We start from the raw sequence: 22,827 nt of genomic DNA on the forward strand, positions 1-22,827 counted from the left end.
AACTGCACCAATTGCTTCCTAGTTTGAAAAGTGAAAACATGATCAAAAACACTTTTTTCGCTAATCTTATAGTTAACTCTGCCACCATAGCAGTGATAATACTTCATCTTTCATTTGATAAGTGCAGCATATGATGCAGATGTTTTGTATTTCTCTCCCTCGTGGTTGGTATGTAGAGTCTGTGAACTCTGCTGTCTTGATTTTGCAATTGATTGAGCTGATGAAGGTAAGACACACAATCCAGTCCTCCCACCCTGTCTGGTACTCTAGTAATACAAATATTCTTCCTTTGGGCTTTTTCTTCTATATCAACTTGTTTCTCCTTCAGGCACTCCACTTCATTCAGTAAATATCTACAAGTTTCCCTCAAATCAGTCTTTTTTGGTCCTCAATGACATTTACTTGGAAGTTCAAATCGTGTAAAATTTCTGTTTCAAGTCTGTTTGCTGCTGCTACAATATAATCAGATAGCTGAAGTCTACATTTTAATCTTACAGTGCAAAGTGTCTTTGCTATGTATCAGGAGAGCCTTCATATTCACCAGTGCAGTTGTGGCTGTTTCACTTCGGGTCCAACAATATGCCGCTCCTTCATGAATTCCTCTTCAGCTGGCAAACCATCATGTTCCAATGACTTATTTCCTTCTTCTTTCTACTTTACACCATGCAACTACACTTCCTGTAGCTAATACTTTTAGTTCACTCATATTTTAATACCATTTCAACCATTTGCACTGCATATTGCTGCTGTAAATTTTAGTGGCTCAGTGGGTGGCACATTTACCTTTAATAATGGAAGAGGAGAAGGCTGTGGGTTTGCTTCTCATCCCAGGTATTTGAATTCATTTTCCATTACTGACACTGCAACATAACATAATGAGTGTTGCAATCCTAAGTGTGCTGCCCTTCAGTTAAAACATTAAACCAAAGTCACTTCTGCTTAAATTGGTGGTAGTTCCTGCGGATGTAAAAGATGTCCCAGCACTTACTGAAAACATTAGGTTGCTTTATTAAAAACATAATATTCACATAGCAGTGCTTTATATTTTTACATAAAACAGTTTATTTAAATTTTTATCCACTTTTATCCCCTTCAATCTTTTTTTCATAACCATTTAAATTTTGCAACAATGGCATTCAGGTCCCATTTCTACTTACATACTACTTCTTTACATGATTTCCGTATGTGAAATATGCATTAAAAATGATTTTATCCATTTCCTTAACTTCTTCATTATTCACCTCTCATATTCTCTTTATATGGTCATATCCAACTTTATTTCTTCTGTCCCACATCTGTTCCACATTCCTTTTGTAGCATTCCATACTTTTTATTTGACCATAAAAATAAAAAAATGTTTAACAGTTTCTTGTCCTCCTTAAATATGACATTTTCTTTCTTTTTTGCTGCTGTTTATATAGTGTTAACCTTTAATAAGCAATTTCTTCACCATGATCCTCCATAAAAAATATTTGTACTCACATATGCATTCTAACTTTTTCCTTCTCTTTATTGGTTCCCCTTTCTCCCCTTTTAACCTTAACACATGGACAATTATAATACTTTTCTGGTACTTGTTTACACTGTTGTGCCTTTTTTTTCTGATTATGTTTCTATATTTGTTTTCCATAATAATAATTTTTCTAATTCTTGCATACATTTCATTCAACACCCAACTCTTTCCTTTTCCATTTCCTGTTATTTTCCAGGGTTCCTCATATTTCTTCTACAAAATTCTTATTGTCACATCTCTTTTCCATCTTTTACCTTCCCTAATACCTATTACACAAATAATGAATTCAGATACAATACTGGATTTATTAAACATATCCTTCCTTTTCTTTTTTATTGTACAATATCCTTTTCTTTATTAGGTTCAAGCTTACCTCTTACATTACTCTAAAACAGTTTACAATACCTCATTTCCTTTTGCAGTAGGAAGCATAAGTATTCCCTATAAATAACCTAATTTGCCTAATATAACGGAGTGACTTAAATACAGTTTCTTCAGAAATGTCAACTTAAAAGTCCTCCATACTTGTACCATTTCAATTACTTTTCTCAGCTTCCCTTACCATTTCTTATCAATAAATCAAATACCTCCAAATTCTTCAGTAGCTTTCATTGTAATGTAAATACCACCTAATTTCATTACATCATCCAAACCTTTATATTTTTCTTTACTTAATACTAATTATACATATCTCAGAATTTTTTCTACCACCCCACCACTGATTTTACTCACAGTCTGATATTTACTAATATTGTTAAATCCTTTTTGCTTCCAAGATGGCTGTGCACTGAGTAACAGCTTAATTTCAGCTCTCCCAGTGTGAAAAGAGAAACTCGGAAAAGAGAGCCACTAAATTTGTCTTTTTTTGGTAAATTTCAGTCACTGGCTAGTAAATGTACTGACTGGATGACACCAAAGAAGACATTCAGAGAACCTGAAAGAAAATTACTCACAAAAGGTAATGATAAAACACTGGCTGGGAAGAATCCTGTTGCTGTTCAGCAAAAAAACAGTTCTAGCTCCTGCTTTGGTGCAAGGCATGACTTTAAGTAATCTACAAGAAAAAATAAGTCAAATGCTCAGAGCTGTTTAAAATAAACAAAACACTAAAGGAGTATATCAAATCAAATAACAAAAGGCTGGACAAATTGAAGAAGCTTTAAACCGATATTCAGATGAGCTGATAAAACTGCAAAAATCAGAGGTAAAAATGAAGAAAATGCTGGCTGTGTATGAGATTGCTTAAGAAGAGATGTTTAAAAAAATGTTAGATTTAGAGGACATAGCATGTAGGGAAAACCTGAAATTTTCTGCTGTACCAGGGAAACTGGAAAGAAATGACTGTATTAATTTTATAATGCACAAATAAACAACTGCACTGGTATTCTACAGCAGAAGTTGTTAAATGAAAGCGAATATCGTGAGTATACCGCAAACCTGGCCATGAAAAAGCAGCCAAGACCTTTAATAGTAAAGATGAAATCCTGTCAGCAGAAAGAGTTGATTCTAACGAAACTGTGGGCCGAATGACAAAGTACTACAAATTGGAGACAATTGAGTGTTTGTGGAAAATGATTACTCATTGTACACGAGACAAGTAAATGTATTCCAGCAATCAGGAAATGTCTAGAAACAGGTGTGAGATTCAAGCTGCTGTATCTTCACAATATTTTTTTCCTGAAGGGTCAAAGCCATTTTTTGACTCAGAACATAATAAGGAGGAAACACAAAAGTTTATCTGACAAAAAGTGAGCTATCAAACAGAAGGGGATTCTGCTTCTTATTCTTTGGATAATAAAGCTCATAGAGAGACTACACCAGTGAAACTTGTTCCAAAGGAAAATGCTTGAGAGACAGAAAAAAACACAGGAGTTGACTAGAAGAACAAGGAGTATGTTGGAAATGAACCAGAGATTGCATTTGGGAAATGGAGATCTTCTTTCGGCTGTTCCTGTTAGGGGTCACCACAGCGGATCATCTAATTCCATTTCTTCTTGTCCTCTGCATCTTGCTCTGTCACCAACCACCTGCATGTCCTCCCTCACCACATCCATAAACCTTATCTTATGCCTTCCTCTTTTCTTCTTACCTGGCAGCTCCCTCCTTAGCATCTTTTTCCCAATATACCCAGCATCCCTCCTCAGCACATGACCAAACCAGTGCAATCTTGTCTCTCTGGACTTGTCTCCAAAGTCCAAACCATCCAACCTGAGCTGACCCGCTAATATACTGATTCCTAATCCTGTCCATCCTCTTCACACCCAATGCAAATCTTAATATCTTTAACTCTGCTATCTCCAGCTCTGACTCATGTGTTTTTGTCAATGCCACTGTCTCCAACCCTTGTAACATAGCTGGTCTCACTACCCTCTTGTAGACCTTCCCCTTCACTCTTATTGGTACCCGTCTGTCACAAATCACTCCTGACACTCTTCTCCACCCACTCCACCCTACCTTTGCTCTCTTTTTCACCTCTCTTCCACACTTACCATTACTCTGAACTGTTGATCCCAAGTATTTAAACTCATCCACCTTCACCAGCTCTACTCCCTGCATCCTCATTATTTCTCTATCCTCCCTCTCATTCACGCACACATATTCTGTCTTAGTCCTGCTGACCTTCATTCCTTTCCTCTCCTCTGAAAAACATGTCTCCACCTCTCCAGGGTCTCCTCAACCTGGTCCCTGCTCTCACTAAAAATCACAATGTCATCCGCAAACATCATAGTCCAAGGGGACTCTTGTCTGATCTCGCCTGTCAACCTGTCCATCACCATTGCAAATAAGAAAGGGCTCAGAGCTGCTCCTTATGTAATCCCAGCTCCATCGCCATCATGAATGCATCCATTACTCCGACAGCAGACCTCACCACTGTCCCACTACCTTCGTACATATCCTGTACCACTCTTAGGATCATAGGATTAGGATTAGGATTACTAGCTAATGGCCCTGGGGCCCTTACAAGCCTAGCCAAGAGTTTATCCCCAAAAAAGAAACCTCAGTAAGCACCTGTCACCTCTGTCAATGAGGGATGAAGGTGGAACCCTTGGGACAAATTTGTGATTTCCCATCCACTCATCAAGGTTGCTGTTGAAGAGGGTCAGCGAGGTACTCTGTTTGACATGTATGGGAAGTCTATTCCAGAGAGGGGGCAGCCTCTGGGAGATGAACCTGTCTCTCCAGCAGGTTTTTATTGATGTCACATATTAGATGTAGGCCTATTGAGCAGGTAATGCACTAAGAATTAGACTTACGGATATGGAGCATCTCTAGTAGGGCATATTGCCTTGTAGGCGAGACATAGACCACCTCTGAGCAATCTGTATTATACCGAGTAAAGTGATAGTGATTTGAGCCTGTCTGCATAAGATAGGTGTTGGAAGCCATGGATTCTCTTTGTGAGGTATTTCTGTGGCCGTTCCAGTTGGTGCAGGTGTTTGGAGAGGTACATACCAAACAGGGCGTTATACTCAATTATAGGTCTAATAAGGGAGGAGTACAGAGAGGCAATAACCTCCTTTTTTCTGGATGCAATCCCTTTACTTATGAGATGAACCAAGTAAAAGGCTTTTCTGACTACTACCGCCACATGATGGCTGAATGTGAGATTTTTGTCAACCTGAGTGCCCAGGTTTACATACTTCTCTGCCACTCCCGACTTCCTTATACAATACCATAATTCTTCTCTAGCCACCCTGTCATATGCTTTCTCTAAGTCCACAAAGACACAGTGCAACTCCTTCTGACCTTCTTTGTACTTCTCCATCAACACCCTCAGAGCAAACATTGCATCTGGCATGAAACCCTACTGCTACTCGCTAATCATCACCTCTCTTCTTAACATAGCTTCCACTGCTCTTTCCCATAACTTCATGCTGTGACGTATCAATTTTAATTTGAGAGATGGAGATCAATAGGATGAATATCAGCAACTCAGAAATTAATGAAAACATGTGGGATTACAAAGCATCAGTTACATTTGTGAAATATGGCAGAACAAGAAAACCTGGAAATGTTGGACTTTTTTGACTTTGTTAAACTTGTAGGTAACTTAAAACCATATGCCCTACTTCATGGCATTAATGTTTGCATGAACATTACAGAGAGGGGAACACGAAGAAAATAGGTAATTGTAAGTAAAACAATTTTTATTCTTAGCAGTATTTTTTATAAAACATGACATATACTGCATGTTATAAGCTAAAGCCTTTTCAGTTATTTTTGGGTGTAATAGGGATACTGAAGTAAATAGGTGCCCCTTTTTCTATCTTCTCTTTCAGTTTTTAAAAAATGTAGGTACTGCAGTGTAAAAAAAAGAAGAAAGCCTGGCTGAAATATAATGATATAAGTAAAATTGATATGCTTTTTCTTATTTTTGCATAGGGGAATGGCTGGATTAAGACTTGATCTAACAAGTTTTAAGGGGAAGCAAGTAAGTAAAAGAACACTGAATGTAATGCAAAGTTTTCCTGTAACAAATAAATATTCACAGTGCAACATAAGAAGCTTGTAGCGGAAGGTAACTTTTTATCTGTTTCTCATGTTTCTATGGAGTCAGTGTGAGAAGAGCAGTAAAAACAGAATACTTCTTTCTTACAATGGCTAGGATATATTTTCTGAAAGCATTCAAGTTGTTTTCTACATCCTAAAGAGGAATAAAGATAAGACAAAAATAGACAGAACTTAGTATAAGTAGAAGCACAGGCTGCATCATGCATCTTAGCATGGATAACCATTATTATAGATTAATTCAGGCCTGTTAGTGTGGCTATCAATCTGGGAGAATTGCTCCTATTAGGAGAGTTAACACAAAAAGTCTTCTAAGATGTGACATAGGTTCAAACAGATATGACAGGAAAGAACTGTATAAAAGATCAACCTGCTGATCATTTGTGAATGCATGTAACACAAAAGCTAAAACTAGATATTTAAAAAAGCTGTTATACAAAACAGATAGGAACAATAACTCATTATAATGAGAAGACATTACATATTATATTTACAATGGTAAAAGTCAGATACGAAGGAGAGAACACAGCATGTAGATAAATCAATCACCTCTGAGCATATGGTAATAAAATAAAATGTAACATTGGCTTCATCAGACTCATGGATATAAAACAGGAAATTAAAACAGTAAATATACATCCTGGGCGGAGATATAACTCCACCCTATCTATTAAACAATTAAAAATATTTAAAACTGATTAAGTCACTAACTCTGCAAGAAATTCCAATTAAAAGAATCACTACTGAGTATAACATAAGTGAGACATTAAACTGCCAGACAGAATGGTACATAGTGTCAAAAATGCATGGCCAAATAACAAACTTGGAAATAGATGACTGTTAAGACAGCATGCTACTAAAACAAAAATCTTTAAAACTAAAACTAATTCTAATATAGACTAAACTGTCTGTTAAACCATTCCTAAGGATAAGCATCTTAACAGGTACATTTTTTCTTCTACATATTATATTTAAATATGAATGGTCTCACAGATATATACAAAAAAGAAAGAGTAGTGAATAGCAAATAGCTATGCTGCAGGAGACACACTTGAAAAGAACTGAGCATGTGAATTAGATAAAGAAAGGATTTTGGGATGCATGATACCTCCTAAAATGTGTTCATAGTTACCTCTTTCTTCCCTAGCACACTTACAACATTTGGCATCTACCTGAGGAAAAATTCTTTGGAGTCTGCTTGGGGTGTATAAATACCAATGCAAATACTTGCAAGCAAAATTCCTAAGTCATCAGGACTTTGTTGCATGTTTGGGAGTCATACATATGTTCTCCCATTGTTTTCTTCTGAATTGCTTATACAGTCTCTCTCCCCAATATTTTCTAACCTCCTCTGATTAGTTCCAATAGTTATCATGCAATATTTTTAACTAAAAACTCTACCAGAGCAGGTCTTTCACTTAGGAATGCCCTATCCCTTTCTCGTTACCTATGCTATGATTTCACTCCTTCATAGGGAAGGCAATTTCTAGACTAGAGTCCAAATGAATTCTTGCCTTCTTCCCATTCTATTACCTTTCAATCTCTAAATATTCCCCAATAAATTCCACCCCCTTTTGTCTGTTCTCTGTACCCTAATTGCAGTCATCTCTTTTTCCATTCTCACGTTGGCTTAGATCTTTGAATACTTTCTGCTACTTTATACATGTAATATTCTGTATGGCTGTTGCTATTCTCCTTAAGGATCTGCATTCAAAATCCCACTCTCTCCTTATTTCTTGAATTTCCCCTGCTTCATCATTAACCCTTTCCACATTGAATTATAGCTTTCTGCTTCTGTTATGTTTATGAGCTTTAACTGTGTAGCTCTAAAATATCACTTCAAATCAGGCAATCCTAAACCATCTTATTCAGTTGGAAGGATCAACTTATCCCATTTAACCCTTGCCCTCATCCCCCCAGATAAATTCCTTCAACTCTTTATTAATTATTGTCCATGTCTTCTCCTCTGCTTGATAAAAATATGCCTGACCTATATATAAAACTAAATGGACAAAAACATTTTTAGTGCTTGTATCTTGCTATCCATATCCATAAACAAGAGCTTCCAGTTTCTCAGATTTTGTATTATCTTTTTAGTCTCTTCCCACATATCCTTAGCTGCCTTAACATAATTATTTTTATTCCATACTCTTACATACTTTATTTTATCGTATCCTAATAAATATAGGTATTGCTGAACCAATTAATATGTGGGTACATAGTTTACAGCTATACAGCTATAGCCTTTGTTCTGTCTTCATAAATTGTATATCCTGAATATTTTGAAAAGATTTGAAAGGTATCTCAAAATTGTCCACAACAATGAGATGTCCTTTTCTGGTTTTATCAGTTGCAAAATAATATTGTCTGCAAATAAAGCCAACCTTTCTTGATTATCATACCAATTATATCCTTGAATTTCCAAGTTCCTTATTTTCTTTTACAATGGCTCTAAATATTAAGCAAATACCAAAAGGGAAATAGGACACCCCTGCCTGGTTCCTCTGTTCAGACAGAGGATCCCTCCCACTTTAATTGTTGCTTTTGATCCCTCATATATCCTCATAGTTAACCTTATTATTGTGTCAGGAAATGCAAATGCTTCAATTTCCCTGCTCATAAAATCCCACTTTACTCTCTGAAATGCTGCTTTCTCTGCATCAAGACACACCAACAGCAGTGGTATTTTTTTTACATTTTATGAACAACACCAAAGGCCAAGCAAACACAAGAACAAATAACAACATCCAATACACAAACTGACACATTTGTCAAATATTGTAAGTTAGAAATGAAAGCACTTATCTTGTAAAGTTTTTAGATGTTAGTAAATGTCTGGAATTTTGAAAAATAAGTGTTGGTTTGGGTACTGGACGTTGTTATTTGTTCTTTTTTATGTTCTGCTCATTCTGCTTCTGGATCATCATTACTCTATTAATATTGTCAAATGTTTGCATCCCCTTCACAAAACCACATTGATCCATATCTATCTATTTTGGTGACATCTTTGCCATTCTTATAGCTATTAAAGATATAAATACTTTATAATCATGGTTTAAAATTGAAATGGGCCTATATGAAGCTGGGTCTGATGGACTTGACCTCCTTTAGGTATTACAGCCACCATAGCTTTCTCATAGGATGTTGGTGTTTGACCCGCCCCCTTTTAAAATAGTGTTAAATAAAACCTTCCACATTTTTATCACTGTCTTTCCACCTAGCTTCAAAACTTCCACAGGAATTCCATCTATTCCTGGAGACCTTCCTGCAGATTGATTATACATCACCATTTTTTATCTCATCTCCATTTTAACTGTTAATTGTTGAGTCTCATCTACCTGTAACCTTGGCACACTTAAGTCCTCTATAAATATTTCCATTTGTAGTCTTTCTTGATTTGCACATTTCTCTACTTTATACAATATTCATAAAATTTCTGAAATACCTATAGTACCATTACAGGATCTCTGGTTATTTTTCCTGTTATAGGCTCCCTAAGTTTAGTAGCAACCCTTTCTACTTGCCTAGGTTGTTTATCTGTGAGTTTTGGTGCTCTGGAGTTATTATCAAAAAACAGTTGTGAAACAACAAGCTTTTCTAATACATACATATTATCCAGATACTCTCTTATTTTCTGTTTAGCACTGTGCAATTGCATCTCTTCTTGGTCTGTGAGGTTTCCCTTATTCTGCAATACTTTAACCTTTGTCAGCCTCTCTAAATAATTCCAGTTACTTTGTAACCATATTTCTTTTTTCTTTCATCTCTACCCTATTTTTAAACTCTACTTTCATTTTAGCCCACTCACGGGCTATAACTTCTGAAGAAATTTCTATCTTCTCTAATAATGCTTGAATAATTTCCACTACCCATTCATTAAATTTCTCTCCTTTTAAAATGTTAGTGGGGAAGAACCATTGTTTCATTTTCACTTCATTACCCTGCATTTTTATCGTAGTTGTTATTGGTACATGATATGAAATAGCTGTTGGATGTGTGTTAAAGCTTTTTTCCCTATTGAATGCACATATTCCTGTGAAATACAATTTCTGTCTAGTCTAGCCCAGTTATTGTACCTTGGGGAATAATATGTAATTTTTTTCTGAGTTCCTACTACCCCCACATCTTCCATACCAAATATTCTCATAAATTCTTTATAAATCTACCCTGTTTTGCTATATGTTCCCTTTTAGGTCCGCCATATACATCCTCCCTGTTGCAAAGCAAGTTTTAGTCCCCACTTATAAGTAATATACGCTGCTGAAAGCTGATTATTTTTTCCCCAAATTTTCTTAAGCTCCATAATAGCAGTTTTTGGTGGAATATAAATAAATGCCTCTGTAATCTTTCTCCCTGCCTGTAGCCATTTACTATCACAAATGTACCATTATCTTTTTTCCCTCTTCTGTCACTATTGGACCTCCTGTAGCATTAATGTAAGTACTCCCAATTGCTTCAACCCTGATATTGTGCTGAATGTACATCCTGAAATCCTTTCTTTACCAAATTCACATGCTCACTTCTTTCCAAATGTGTTTCCTGTAGCATTGTTATTTGCACTCTGCATTTCTTAATATAATTCCATACTCTTACTTTTCTGTCTATCCATGTGACACCATTCACATTTCAAAATAATACTGATAGTGTAGTCATTATGAGAATAAGTTATTATTTCCACCTATTATATATGGCAGCTTTTTTAAATGTCTATTCCCAGCTTTTATGCTACATGTACCCACTAATGTTTGGCAGGTTTATCTTATGTACAGTTGTTTCTTGTCACCTCCATTTGAACCTGTGTTACATTTTACAACACTTTTTGTTTTACTGAAAATCATCAAAAAACACCCCAGAACCTATTAACTTAAAACAAGTACACAAAACTATGTACATCTTCAAATAATGAAGTTTAACCATCCTGATAAAAAAATTGGCCCAAATTGACAAATGCGCCCACAGGCATCTCATAATCTGAAATTAAGGTTATCTACGATAAGGTGTATGTTTCAACCTGTGCTCCTACTTACACTAATTAGGTTATCTACGATAAGGTGTATGTTTCAACCTGTGCTCCTACTTACACTAATTGCTGTCTGTCCTTGTCTTATCATTATTGCCCTCCCAGATGTGAAAAACAGTTTATAAGCTTTCAGAAAACATTAACATTTTAGCCTTAAGAAAAAGTGCTCTGGCTATCTTTAAATAAAAGTAAGTTATACAGTGTTGTAGTAAATGCAATGAAATATTTAGCTACCAGGAAACCTGTTGTCTCTTATTCACTTCCACTAATTTCAAACTTTATTTTTACTAAGCTACTTGCCCTTGTACCTTTTAATTTTATGATTCCATAAGCAAACAAGTTCAGAACTCTTGAGATTGATTGCCTGCACCTGTTGTCAGCTTGTTCTCAAAGGAAACATACAGGTGCCCTCAACCGGGTTTCAACTCACATTGAACATTTATTTGCTAAAGGAAAACTTTTCATTACATTTACAGAGCTCTCTTATTTTTAAAGCCCACTTGCTTACAAAAAAAATTTTATTAGATTAAGCCAAAGGCATTAATCCAGACATTCACCTATGCAAAAGTAAGATAAAGCATTTAATTTCTACATATATTATAACCAGTGCAATTTTACATCATCCCCACCCCAGCAGGCCAAGATTAGAGCATATTAACTTAACCATGCTTTTATCCAGCTTTTCTTCTCTTTTGATATTGAAAGACATATGCCCCAATTTATGTCATTAATGTTTGGAAGGACAAGAAAGTAAAAAAGTAACTGTATGTAAAACAATTTTTTTTATTAACAAAATTTGTATAAAACATTTCATGACAAAAATTCCATGTTATATAGTAAAGTATTTTCTGTGATTGTTGTGTGTGATAAAAATACTAAAATTAACAAATATTTTTTTCTTTGCTTCTTTTTAAGAAATGAAGACATCAATGACACAAAGTGGGGTCTTTCAGAACCCCCATAAGTTTATCACAGTCAGCAAAAGTCCAGTCTTTCTCAGCCACTTTTTCTTGTAAACCCATTCTTCACAAATGTGATTGATGCTTTATAGTCTCACATTCATTCACTAATTTCAGTGTTGCTGGCCTTTATCCTGTTCATCTCCATCTCCCAACCCCAAGCTGTGGTTCAAGTACAAGTTACTCCTGATTCTTCTGGTCAACTCCTTTGCTTTTTTCCTTTTTTTCAAGCATTTTCCTTTGGGATACTGGAAAAGGTTTCACTGGCAAAGTATCTCTATGAGCTTTATTATCAGATGAATGAAAAGCAGGTTTTGTCAGACAAACTTTTATATTTTCTGCTTAGCCTGTTCTCATCAGAAAATGACTTTGATCATCCAGGAAAAACATATTTTGAAGATAGCTATACAACAGCTTGAATCTCACACCTGCCTCTCACCATTCTCCGACTGCTGGGATAAATTATCTTCTCTTTTGCCCGGTGTACAGTAAATAATTGTTTTCTACAAACACGCTAATGTCTCTTTCTCCTGGTATGATTGCATATTTACTAATATTAGTCTTGTCTGCTTTCTCTTAGCCAGGTTTGGAGCATACACGCAATGAACCCTTTCAGTTAACAAATCCTGATGTAGAATACCAATCCGTTTGTTTATTTGTGCTTTCATAAAATTATTACAGTCTGTTCTTTCCAGTTTCTCTGTTGCAGCAGAAAAATCTCAGGTTTTCTCCTAGTGCTTTGTCCTCTAACTCTTCCATTTTTGAAATAGCTCCTCTTGAGCAGTCTCATATTTAGACAGCCTTTTCTTCATTTTGACCTCTGATTTTTGTAATTTTATTAGTTCATCTGACTAGCTATTTAAAGCTTCTTCAATTTTTTTTGAGTTGATATACTCTTTCAGTGTTTTTTTTTTAATTTTAATCAGCTCTGAGCATATTTGATTTCTTTTTCCTTTCTCTTGTACCAAAAGCTGGAGCTTGAACTGCTTTTTATTATTATTATTATTATTATTATTATTATTATCATTATCATAAAAGATGCTTTATTTAAAATGTCTGTAAAAAAGACTGAGCTGTTTTTCTCATCTAGAACTGTGAACGGTTAACCATACTTTTTAAAGAGCATTGTACATTATGGTAGTTGACTTACAAATATGATTCTTTTATAGAGAATTTGAGGTATACAGTCAGTGTTTTGTTAGGTCATTAATTAATATTTTTTTATCATGTCTCATATATTAATGGCTACCAAGTTATTGAACTTTTGCTTCTCCTTTTTTCTTCTGAGGGCTGGCCACTCGCACTGCTCTCCTTTCTGTATTTATACTTTTGTTTTATTCTTAGGTTACCTAGGAGCTAACTCCATTTCTGCCATTTATTTTGTGTTGGTTTTCCTCTCTGTTTCCCATAAGTGCCCATTACTGCTGGCTTATCTGAGAAACCAAATCATAAATCTCCTCTATCTCAGGGAACTCTGTCTTTTTCCATTTTCTGTCTGTCACCCCTTTTTTGTAGCTAACAATAGCTCTGTCTAACTTCCCTTATTTTCCTTTTTTTGGGTATTCCCAAGAAAAATGCAGTGCTAGTCAACATCCAGGCTTTTGGCCCTATTTTTCTTATTGTATTGTTTAGAAAATCCCTATCTTCTTTAATTTTGGGAAGTCCTAAAATATACAACCATATGCTAATGGTGCCATCCACGCATCGCCAGCACTCATTTGACACTCCAGAGAGCATCCCACTCAGCCTAGATGGGTTATAGAAATGTAAGCATTTTCATCTAAAAATGTAAAAATCTCCTCAACTTTGTTATCACCCAGGGTATCTTGTATATCGCTTGATGTTTCTTACCTGATAAGCATACTCCTAAACTTTGTTCCCACCTTTTCTCAAATCTTTCTTCTCTTGATCCTCTGATTTCTTATATAATTTGATTCATTTTATAGACTGCCTAACTTGAGGTGCTTTCTTGACATTGTCTATCCAGTAGGAACTACTTGTAACTTTTTACTTCCAGGTTACATACTGCATCTTTCATTCTTGTTCTATAAAATTGCTTATGTCTGTTGTATAACAGAAATTCCCCAGCTCTGGCTTTAAATATAGTGTTAAATTTATTCCACATCATAAATTCCATTCCTTCTTCAAAATGTCTCCAGTATCTTGTACCTTTCACTTTGATAATCATTCTAAAATCTATTTTCATCCATCTCAATCACTCCCATTTTTATACGGGTGTACCCTACTATATCCTTCCTCTTATTTACATGTGCATTCATCCAGGTTAAAGAACCTTCACACCCTTTTATAAACATCATTAGTTTCTGCCTTTTTGGTCAATGGAAAACAATTTCAAGGTCCTTCCCTGCTGCTGTTGATAATGAGTACTCAAGTTCCACCCAACTGGGCATATTCCTTTGTGCTTGCCATAGTGCAAATACTTTTTAAACTCGTGAGACTAACAAGCAAAACTTGGAATGACAATAACTAATAAAAAAATAAAAGTAGCAGGAATAGTCCAACAACACGAGACCAAAGTATTAAAAAATGAATTTACTGATAGCAACTTCTCACTAATATAAAACAAACATATAAACATTTAGCGCTTTCGTCAATAATCAGACTTCTTCAGAATAACATTGTGCTGCCTGTTCGTGAGACTCTGTCCATATGTCCACAAATCTGAGAATGCCAGTCTCCCCATGTCCCAAGGCTGTGTTAGCTATTCCCATGCAATTTTCAGTTTGGGTGTCCCCAGATAAATTTAGTTAGCATATTTTTCAAGTCCCTGGTCTAATGGTAATGTTTGGAATCCATAAACATCTGTAGAAGATTAAACATCTGTAAGACTTGTATTTTTTTATTGATAGGGTAAACTGGACCTATTTATTTAAAGTGCTGCAAAGACTAGGAATACTGCCTGACTTAATAATACTGTTACAGAATATATATATATATATATATATATATATATATATATATATATATATATATATATGTATATGTATAAGCAAATGTATCAGTTAAAGTAAACTCTGAGCTCACCCCTCATTTTAATATTGCTAGAGGCACCAGGCAAGGGTGCCCCTTGTCACCTATTTTATTCACACTCTATCTTTTTTTTTTTAAACACGTTTATTGAATTTCCACTTGTTACATATTCACATTTACATTTATATAGAAGTAATCAAACTATAGTAACAAGTTAAAATTAACAAATATTATGCTTCACATATATTGCTATATACCATTATACCCTAAGAAACATTACATAAATGATTCAATTCCTGCCCCTTTTTTTAAGCAAGACACATCTTTATTAAACCATCACTTACTACATAGGCAATCATGCATTTATATAAATGAAAACAAACCACATTGACACAATCCTAGCTTCAAGCATTTTACATCACAAAACATACTGACACACTCCCAGGTGCAAGCAGTATACATCACTTGTAAATAAAAACCCAGCCAGCTCCGAGAATTCTTAAGCCTTTTAATGGACCGAGCAAACGAAACAACAATGAATAAAACCATAAACAACAGTAGAAAGTATTTTTAACTAAGCGCTTTCACCCGTAATAACAGTTGGGCATCATCAGAGTAACAGAACCTATCTGAAATTTCAGCTTTTAAACTAACTCAAAGTCACCCACCCCCAAATTAGAACCAATGGCAACTCAAACACAATCATTAACTAACTAGATTGTTGTGTTTGTAAATTCGATGTTGTGTGAGAAATAAAAAATACTTGCATACTTAAATAAATTCTATTAATATACAAATGTAAAAATATACTGATGTGCAAATGTACAAAATGTAAATAAATATACTAATATATACTAATATATAAATGTATGCTAGTATATAAAAATGTATCTATAAAAATATGTACGTCAATCTGTGGTTAGACGCTAAAAAAGTTATTGTTAACCACTTAAGTATTTTAAAAAATGTATCCCTTTACAATGTTAAATTGAAAATAAATATAAACAGTTGGCGACATTCACAAACAGGGAATTCATTACGATGTAAAGCAATCTATGCCCCTTACATCTCAATAAATTTATAATTAGATAGTAATAATAAAGTTAAAAGTAAATATAAATATGTGTATATACATATAAATGTGTTAAAACTGTCCCACAAAAGTGAACTGAAAAAGTTTTGTATAACATATTTAAACTGTCAGTTAATGAAACACTGTACTGATAGTCAATTTATGTACAATAAGACCTATGTTTTAAAATACTGGACAACGAAATATGGTCATTGATTCCTGGTGGCTTAGATGCGTCAAGCCTAAGCTGCCATAGACATTCTTTAACCTATAATAAGGTCTTAGTATCACCACCTCTGTCGTTAAATGGAATTCTGTCCACCACAAAAAATATATATTTTTTTAAATTAATACAGTTCAGACTATGTGTGTATAGGGCATTTGTTGTTTTTCTATTCTTGATGTCCCTTACATGTTCTAAAATTCTAAGCCTTAGTTTCCTGATGGTTTTGCCTACATAAAATTTAGGACAACTGAGACATGTGGCAATATAAACCACCATCTTCGTGTTGCAATTGCAGTACCCCGGACATCTGATCGTCCTATTGACATTTTGAACTACTATATAGGGGCCATTATTAATATACTTACAAGTGCTACATAAGCCGCATTTACTCATTTTAGAATTATTGTAAGTCTCAAAATTGGATTCCATTTCCATCATCTCCTTCAGGTTCCTACCCCTACTGTAAGTAAAAGCTGGTGTTTTGCCAATTATCCTTACTACGTCATTGTTAAAAACGCTATGCCAAGTATCAATGATAATATTCTTAATTTTTCCAGCTACTTCGTTGTAAGGTAAAATCATAGTCCATTTCATGTTATGAGTATTCATTTCATCTGTATTAATGGTGTGTTCACTGATTTCTTTTACCAAGCCCCCTTTGAGTATAGGTTTAAAGACAGTATGTCTTTTCGCCTCTATCTCACATCTTGTGTTAATCAAAATGTCATTGGGGTAACCTTTCTCCGTAAACATTATTATTAATTTTGATAGTTCAGTTTTTAGACAGTCGTCCTCACTAATAAGTCTGGAAAGTCTAACCATTTGTCCTTTAACTATATTCCTTTTTTGAAAAAAAAGGGCGACAACTTTACAAATGCAAAAAAGAATTGGAATATGTCTTTTTGCGATATATACTGGAATTTAAACTGACTTTGGCCTTATCCTTATACAGTAGTATATCCAAAAAGTCACAACTTTCGCCATGTATTTTGTGAGTGAATTTTATAATCTACCCAATCATTTTCAAACATTACATAGCTCATTTAAGTCCTGCCTCCTTTTAAATCTCATTCCTCCCTTGTATGTATTGTTTCCACAATTCCCGTTTTTTTCCTGTGTAGTTTGCTCCTACCTTTTTCTAAAGATCTCAATTCCAGTTGTTTTATCTCTGTTACTATATTCACTATTTTAAATATAGTTGGTTTCGATTTTGATTTCCATTTTCTAATAATTTCTTTTCTGGCAGCCACCATAATTAGAGACAAGAAGGCCTTACCATGTCTAGGCAATTCCAATTCTGTATCATAGCTCAGAAGAATAATTTCCCTCTTCACACCAATCTGCGCACCCAGCATCTCAGATAGTGCATCCCGCAGGGGATCCTTGAAGTCCACCAGCTCACTGCACTCCCAGAAAATATGTTCGCAATTACCTCTTTCTTGCCCATCACACCTATTCTCACTCTATCTTGAGCCACTTGCCATAAAACTTAGATACTCTGAACTGGTGGGTGTATAGATTGGGGCTACAGAAACAAAGACAGAATTATACACAGACAATTTGCTTGTATATTTAAGTAAACTGGAGACACACATAGGTGTGCTATTCAAGCTAGTGGCAGAATTTGCTAAGGTATAGGTTCATAGGTAGTTCATATGTAGTTACTAGACTTGACTTGCAGTCCAGGGGACCAATGAGGAATTTAGCCCAAATTCCCAATTGTCCCTAAGCACTGTCTAGCTAAGTAACTTGCTCAAGGAAACATAGTGGGCAAATGAGGGCTGAGGAAATTAAACCCTGTACCACAGAAACTACAACTCACAGCCTTAACCCATTGCACCAAATGCCAATCACTCTTTAACAAGTTACAAGATCAGTATAGTGAAAACACAAGATATAACAATGAATTATCACCTGCCAAGAGCTCGGCCTGACAGACATCAGCAATGATTATTATTATATGAATGTTTATTTAAATCATTAGTGTTTCTTTTTAATTTCTATGTCAGGGTACATGCATATTCACCTCTAAAAAGTGGGGAAAAAAGCAGTCCATTTTCATGTACTGGCGAGCTTTCCATTTTTGGAGTGAAACTCTGGTATATTCGTAACACCTTTCAGACTACTGACATGCACATGATTAGGTTTTGTTTCAGCACTGAATCCTGGATTTAATTTCTTAGATGTTTCCAACATGCAAAAATGTATTATACATCTGAAACTTTAATAACAAGTATTATCCTGAGCTGACATGTCTTACATTTATTAGGTACTTCTTCATCTTCAGAAAACATTAATGTCTTAATTTTTACATTGCAGGTATCAGCAAATGCTGCACAGAAACCTAGTATATTTGGCTACAATAGCAGACTCCAACCAGAATATGCAGTCTCTGCTACCAGCTGTAAGTGTCAGCAACAGAATATGTAGTAGCATTTTAGCATTGCCTGGTTGAATGAGCAATAGGAAATGTCTTGTAACTGACAGGTTTTCATCACAAAACTATAAGTCTTCATATATACAAGTTTTTTATAACCACACCAAAAAGAGGAGAGCTGTAACTTAAAAGAAGAATGGGGTTTTCTTTTCCATTTGGTTCACAGAAATTCAAGAAATTAAACATAAGCACTCTAGTCCTACACAAAGGGTAACTATGGTTGGGTGTCTTTATTGTTTTTGAAGTGGCTAGTTTATTTGCCTGCTATTGCTGTGCTGAGGTATTCATAAAATACATTTGCTGATCATTTGGTATTTTTTGTCTCTTACTTTTAAGATGTGCATGCCTTTTTTAAAGACATGACTCCCCGTGTTTTTTAAGCTCCCTATCCCCTGGTAGCAGGTTTGTGATAATTTTAATGAAGAGAGTCCTTCAAAAGTATGTAAGCAATTCTTAATGTTGATTTCATGTAGTTGATTTAGAATAAGCAGACAACTTAAGTGAAAAACAGAGTTCTTTGTATTTTGTTCACAGAGATTTCCGGAAGAAACTCCCAAAACTATAGCAAAGGAAGATTTTTTGCATGTGATAAACATACGTTGTTGTGTCTTTCGACTTATCCCGGTTAGGGGTCGCCACAGCGGAACTCCGGTCCACTAATTTTTACGTGCCGAGTTACCAGCCCTGACACATATTAGAAAAAAATCTCTTCTTATTAATTGGGAATTTCATAAGCATTACGATAATTATTGATATGACATTGGGGATTCTTCTTGGTACATCCGCATTTGAGTTTATCCCACATTCATAGGTTCATAGGTTCATAGGTGTGTACTAGGCTAATGGCCCTGGGGCCTTTACAAGCCTAGCCATAGGATTACCCTGGCATACTGCCATTCGACCTTAGTTGCCAGTGCCTCTGTCGAGTAGAGACACTGGTGTTATCCCCGGGGTGAATTTTTTGTTTCCCATCCACTCATCAAGATTTCTCTTGAAGAGGGTCAGCGAGGTGCTCTGCTTGACATGTATGGGAAGTCTGTTCCATAGCATGGGCAGTCTCTGGGTTATGAACCTGTTCCTCCAGCATGTTCTGTTAATTGTGGTAATGAGGTTGAGGTCTCTGGAGTGTGTGGTGCGGAGGGATTGGGATTTCTTTAGATGTAGCATTTCTAACAGAGCTGGGTCAGACATGGCTTTGAAAATCAAGCAGATATCGCCTCTAAGTAGGCGATATGAGACAGAGAATACTTGGAGTTTATTGAGTCTGTCCATATAGGACAGGTGTTTAAGGCCTAGGATCCTCTTTGTGAGGTAGTTTTGCAGCCTCTCCAGTTGTTGCAGGTGTCTAGTTAGGTACATGCCAAATGGGGCATTGTACTCAATGATTGGCCTAATGAGGGAAGAGTAGAGGGAGACAATGGCCTCTTTCTTCCTGGATGCAAAACCCTTAGTAATGAGATGTGCCACATAGAAGGACTTTCTGACCACAGTGGCAATGTGGTGATCAAAAGAGAGGTTGCCGTCAACCTGTGTTCCCAGATCTCTTTCGTCTTCTGTGTTCAGTGGACTACCATCAATGTGGTAATTCTTGGGAACCGGGTTTTTCCCAAAGGGGATGACGACACATTTTTTGACATTGAACTTAAGGCCATGGTTCTGACACCAGTCATTGGTCACAGTGAGGTCATTCTGTAGGATGTCAACATCACTTGGGGAGTTAATAATAGCTCCCAACTTGCAATTGTCTGTGAACTTTGTCAGCCAGAGTCCCTTCGTGTTGACCTGGACTTCAGAGAAGTAGATACCAAACAGGAGAGGACCCAGAACTGAACCCTGTGAGACTCCACTTGTGACTAATCGGCAGTCTGACTTGGAGTCAGCTACTTTCACACTGTGGGTTCTATCTGTGAGCCAGTTTGCAACCCACCTAGTGATATAGGGCTTGATGCCAAGCTTAGTGAGTTTTTCTATGATTCCTGAGTGGGGAATGGTATCAAAAGCCTTGGCCAGATCAAGGTAGGCTGTATGAACCACCTTGCCTTCATCCAGAGCTCTGGTGACTGACTCAAAGAAGTTGACCAAGTTGATCAGGCATGATCTACCCTTTACAAAACCAAACTGTGTGGGATCCAGAGTTTGGAGATTCCTTATGTCCTTGTTTATTAGGTCCATGATGATGCATTCCATAGCTTTGCATATCAGACTCATAAGGCTAATGGGGCGATAGTTCCCAGGGTCTGTAGTCACTCCTCCTTTGTGGAGAGGGATAACTGTAGCAGTGCACCACTTAGCAGGGACAAAGCCTGAGGTGAGGCTGTGACTGAACAGAGCACACAGGTGAGGTGCCAGTTCACTCTGTAGTTCATGTAGAACACAACCAGGGATATTGTTAGATCCCATAGAAGCTGTATTCTTGGCCGTGGATAGTGCTGTTTTAACCTGTGCAGCAGTAATACTGGGTGCCTGGCAATCTACTGGTATTGTGATTGGTCCTTTAGCGGGGGCGAGGGGGGTAAAGTTGGCACTGAATCTGTTGGCCAGTATACTGGCAATATCTTTTGGCTCGATATAAGAGGTACCATTGTGCAGTAGCTCAGAGCAAATCTGGTATTGCCATGGAGATTCTTTGCATAACTATAGAAGGGCTTGTTGTTGTCTTTACTATCTGCTGCAATTCTGTTTTCATACCTAGCTTTAGAGGATTTGATGAGGGATCTCAACTTTTTGTTGAGGCAGATAAGGGAGTTTTTCCAGTCTTGGGACTTCACCTTATTCCATTTCAGTTTCCTTCTTCTGTTGTAGAGTTTGTTTATGGAAGGGGACCACCAGATTGGCTTCATTTTTTTGGAGGAGAGTGTCTTGATTCTATTGGGTATGGTGAGATCCATGCATTTGTGTACGTGTTCGTACAGTGCATTTGTGTATGATTCTGCAGTCACTCAACTATTCTTCATTTGCATGGGTGCCGTGAAGTTAGCCACCTCTGTTTTTAGGATCCCAAAGTTAGCTTTGGAGAAATTTTTCATGGTGATTACCTTTGCTGGGGGTGGGGAAGGATGTAGATTTCCAAGGTGATTAGTTTGTGGTTGGATCTAACCAGGGAGGAGCTGACTATTGGTGTAGAGCAACGGTCACCCATGTCAGTAATGACCAGGTCAAGGATGTTGCTACCTCTAGTGGGGGTAAGAATGAGCTGGTCCAGGGCATTGGAATTAATGAACTCCAGGAAACGTTGGGCAAGTGTGTTGGTACATGAGTAGTTTACCCAGTTAATGGAGGGGTAGTTGAAGTTGCCTAGTAAGAGAGCACTAGGTTGGACCCTAATATTCTCCAGGGTGCTTAGGAATGTGGAATGTGAGTCTTGGGACATGGTTGGGGACCTATAGCAGGCTACGACCTGAATCACTGTCTTACCCAATTTTAGCTGCACCTGAAGTATCTCTGATGCATTATGTTGGGCTACCAGTCTGGAGGTGTGCACATCCTTTATGAATATGGAAACACCACCGCCTTTGGAGCTTCAGTCTAAGTTCTGGGGCTGAAAGGTGTGGAATGGTAGTGCAGTGGTGCTTTCTGCTGCCTTGAACAAGGTCTCTGTTACAGCACAAATGTCGATGTTCTCCATTTTAAGGAGTGCCTCGAGCAAGTGCATTTTGAGATTTAGACTTCTAGCATTGAGCAACTTGACCCTCAGATTGCATTTGTTTGTAGCTGTTATGATGGTAATTTGGTCTTTGGAATACCGCCTCAAAAAGGCACTATAGGGGTGGCAAGAGCTTTGGCCAGTATCCAGAAGCCCAGGGGTGACAGATGCAGGCCATCTCTGGCAAAGCATCGAGGTCTGTCCATCATGTCATCCCAGGCAGACAGATACTGGGTCCCCTTAGATTGACACCAGAAACATATCCAATTGTTGAAATCAGTCATTTTCTGCTTGTACTGTGGTATCATTCTGGGTGATGGTAGGATGCTGCTCTGGGCTAGGTTCATACCCGTCTGGGCTACATAATCCAAGAGCTTCTCCATGTCTCTTTTCATGTAGTCCAGGGAGGTACGTCTCAGGTCATTCACAGCCACATGTACAATGACAGAGTTATATT

At 36.6% G+C, this 22,827-nt stretch overlaps 1 protein-coding gene across 3 annotated transcripts in view; it reads left to right on the forward strand.

Annotated features, from left to right (window-relative positions):
- The window catches only part of SS18L1 (SS18L1 subunit of BAF chromatin remodeling complex), a 464,937-nt gene that overhangs the window by 214,210 nt on the left and 227,900 nt on the right, over positions 1-22,827 (forward strand). For all 3 annotated transcript variants that reach the window (XM_044090356.1, XM_044090358.1, XM_044090357.1), the window contains exon 3: positions 18,610-18,694. In XM_044090356.1, the coding sequence (XP_043946291.1) occupies positions 18,610-18,694 (85 nt within the window). The remainder of the gene's footprint in view (positions 1-18,609; positions 18,695-22,827) is intronic.

The sequence above is a fragment of the Protopterus annectens genome, chromosome 12.part0 (genome assembly GCF_019279795.1).
Source record: "Protopterus annectens isolate FY-2018-M chromosome 12.part0, PAN1.0, whole genome shotgun sequence".
Lineage (NCBI taxonomy): Eukaryota > Metazoa > Chordata > Ceratodontiformes > Protopteridae > Protopterus > Protopterus annectens.